We start from the raw sequence: 2765 nt of genomic DNA, 5'->3' as shown, positions 1-2765 counted from the left end.
CCTTCTCGCCTCCTGCTTCTTCACACTGCCCCACCTAGCTGTCTCTGGGGAGACATGGGGCAAGAGCTGGGGGAGGGAGGAGCTGGGGGGTGGAAGTGGGGGGTGGGGGGAGGAATTAGAGAGGGAGAGAAGAGGAGTTGGGGGAAGGGGAGGGGGGGTTGTTGGGTCAATGAGCTGAGAGTGGGAAGCTACAGCCATAATAAAGAAAAAAAATAGCAGAAGAAAACCCAATCTCTCTCTCTCCCTCCCTCTCTCCCTCTGCTTACAATTTCCATTCGCTTGCATTTTCTATTGAAAGCCAATAGCGTTGTCCTGGGCCCTGAGATGGATGGCTGCACTAGAGCTAAGGTTTAATCAATAGGTCTTTTTAATTTGCCATCGATCCACGTTAAAAGCTACTGCGGCTGTTGCTGTGTGTGTGTGTGTGTTTGTGCGTACGTGCGTGCACCCGCGAGCTGCAAAGTTTGTGTATACACGTGCACGGGCCTACACATTGTGTACGTGTTTTCTGTGTGAATCCATGATGTACTCGAATGCGGATTGGAGTGTGTGTTTGTGGGTGTTTCTGGTTGTGCGGCAGAGGCAGAGATGGCCGCTGCGCTTCGGTTTATTGACATTCTAGCCCATTATTTCATTATTTAATTCCCAGACAGATACTAATGGAGCCGGCTAATAGATTGCGGTTGCCTTTCCCTTCCTTCCAAGTCCCCGAATCTACGCATTAAATGGAATTAGGCTCGACTCGGTGCCACCGTAGGAAAGCATTCACAGTGCGACGCCGAGCCTCTCCCTCGGGACCGGATGCTCCTATAGGCACATCAACAGCTAGAAACGCACTTAGCAGCACTGCCAGTCACTGAGGCATGTCGTCTGCAATTATGTGCACAGAAATGATAGGCAGCTATCCCAATAGTGTCTTCCCTCTGGCTTTGTTTGTGCGGTCCTGGCCTTGCTATTGGTCCTCAAGGAGATTCAGTTCTACGAAGGTCTCCCCACTCAGCGATAAGGGGATGAAATGGCACTGAGGGGAGCTAATGAGGCTCAGTGGGGGAGGTTAAGCAGCAAATTCCACATTGTGCACGTGTGTGTGTGTGTGTGTGTGTGTGTGTGTGTGTGTGTGTGTGTGTGTGTGTGTGTGTGTGTGTGTGTGTGTGTGTGTGTGTGTGTGTGTGTGTGTGTGTGTGTGTGTGTGTGTGTGTGTGTGTCAAAGCAAAGGGAATGTCAAGGCTGTGTTGCTTTATCTGCTGCGTGCTGAACACACACACTAAAACACAAAAGACATATATTGACAACCTTCTCAATACCAGTTTGTTAGTTTTTTTTGATGAGAGTTAATTCTGCTCAGTTGAAACAAACCAAGCCGACACCCGACTGACCGTCCCTCCCCTCTCTTTCTCGTTTTGTCCAGGTGACCGCGTTCGTCAGACCGAGAACCGTGCGACCCGCTGCAAAGTGGAACGCCTGCAGGTGCTGATGCAGCAGAAGCGCCTGCGCAGGAAGGCCAGGAGGGACCAGCGCTCCCCTTACCAGTGGCTGCCCAACCGGAAGGCCGGGCGCAGCAACAGCAACAGCAGCATGTCCAGCGAGGGCTCCCTGGACCTGGACTTTGACGACTCGGTGTGGAAGCCCGACGTCAAGGCCGACTTGAAGTCCGAGTTCGTCATGGCCTGAGGCCGAAGCGTCTGAGGCCAAAGCGTCTGAGGCCGAAGCGTCTGATCCCACACGCCGCGGGACGGATTCGACGATGCGCGCAAAGCGTCGCTCGGGATTTACTTATGAGATATATTTGGAGGGAGTGGATCGGCAGGAGGGGGACACAGAACTACGCATAGAGGAAATCAAAGTTGTCCTCGTGGCTCCCTCCTGGCAGACTTTATTCCCGCCCCGTCCCTTCACAGTTGACCGTGTGAAAAACAGCATCAACTGCAAGAGAACTTTCTTTTGACGCTTGTATTTGGACGGGCAACAACCGGACTCAACAGTGTACAAGACTTTTTAACGGTGCGATTACAGAGACGACACCTGAACTTTGAGCATAGCAGAATTCAGTGGGTGGTGGTGGTGGTGGTGGTGGTGGCGGCGGTGGTGGTGGTATTTTCTTTTCTAAGATTTGTTTTTTTAAGAGCACTCTGGACAGCAATGAAGAGATCCACACTGGACTTATTAACAGGACAGGAGCACCAGAGGCCTCAGTGTTTCCTATTCACAAGAATGGCAGAACTGCCGACCAATGGATTATTCCAACGGGCATTCTTATCGATCTCAAAACTCACCAACCGGAGTCTAGTTTTGACCTGTTACGGGGTGGTTAAACCTTTTTTTTTTTTTTTTTTTTTTGGAAACATATTATTATATTTTATAAACAAACAAAAAAATATGTAGCATTGTTCACAAAGCATTCAGGTTTTCATATAACAGTTCAAAGTAGTTGTTGATTTGCACATTTTCTTGATTTATAACAGCTGGTCAAAGTGTGCAAGGACGAGGAGGTGGGGCCTGAAATCGAATAAAAGAAAAATTAATATGGAAGTATTGATATCAACCTCAGTGACATAGGGTATCGATAGGAATGATTAATGAGTAAACAAAATGAATTAATATTAACAGAAAGTGCTTTAGAGGATTTTAAAATCTTTAAAATGTATATGGAAAAAAAAAATCTATTTTTTATTTCTCTTCCTATCTGCTGTTTTCAAAAAACAACAAATACGTCCATTCAATCACTCATTCATTAGCTCGTTCATGAATTATACTGTAGTCGTCCA

General features: G+C 47.8%; 1 protein-coding gene across 1 annotated transcript in view; it reads left to right on the top strand.

Annotated features, from left to right (window-relative positions):
* midn (midnolin) overlaps positions 1-2050 on the top strand; it is a 22733-nt gene extending 20683 nt beyond the window's left edge. The window contains 1 exon segment of the mRNA XM_079158242.1: positions 1409-2050. Coding sequence (XP_079014368.1) covers positions 1409-1671 — 263 coding nt within the window. The 3' untranslated portion in view covers positions 1672-2050.
* Positions 2051-2765: the final 715 nt, after the last annotated feature.

The sequence above is a fragment of the Pholis gunnellus genome, assembly GCF_910591455.1.
Source record: "Pholis gunnellus genome assembly, chromosome: 4".
Classification (NCBI taxonomy): Eukaryota; Metazoa; Chordata; class Actinopteri; order Perciformes; family Pholidae; genus Pholis; species Pholis gunnellus.
Note: the sequence above shows the minus strand (reverse complement) of the source record. Positions and strands in the feature narration are given on the sequence as shown.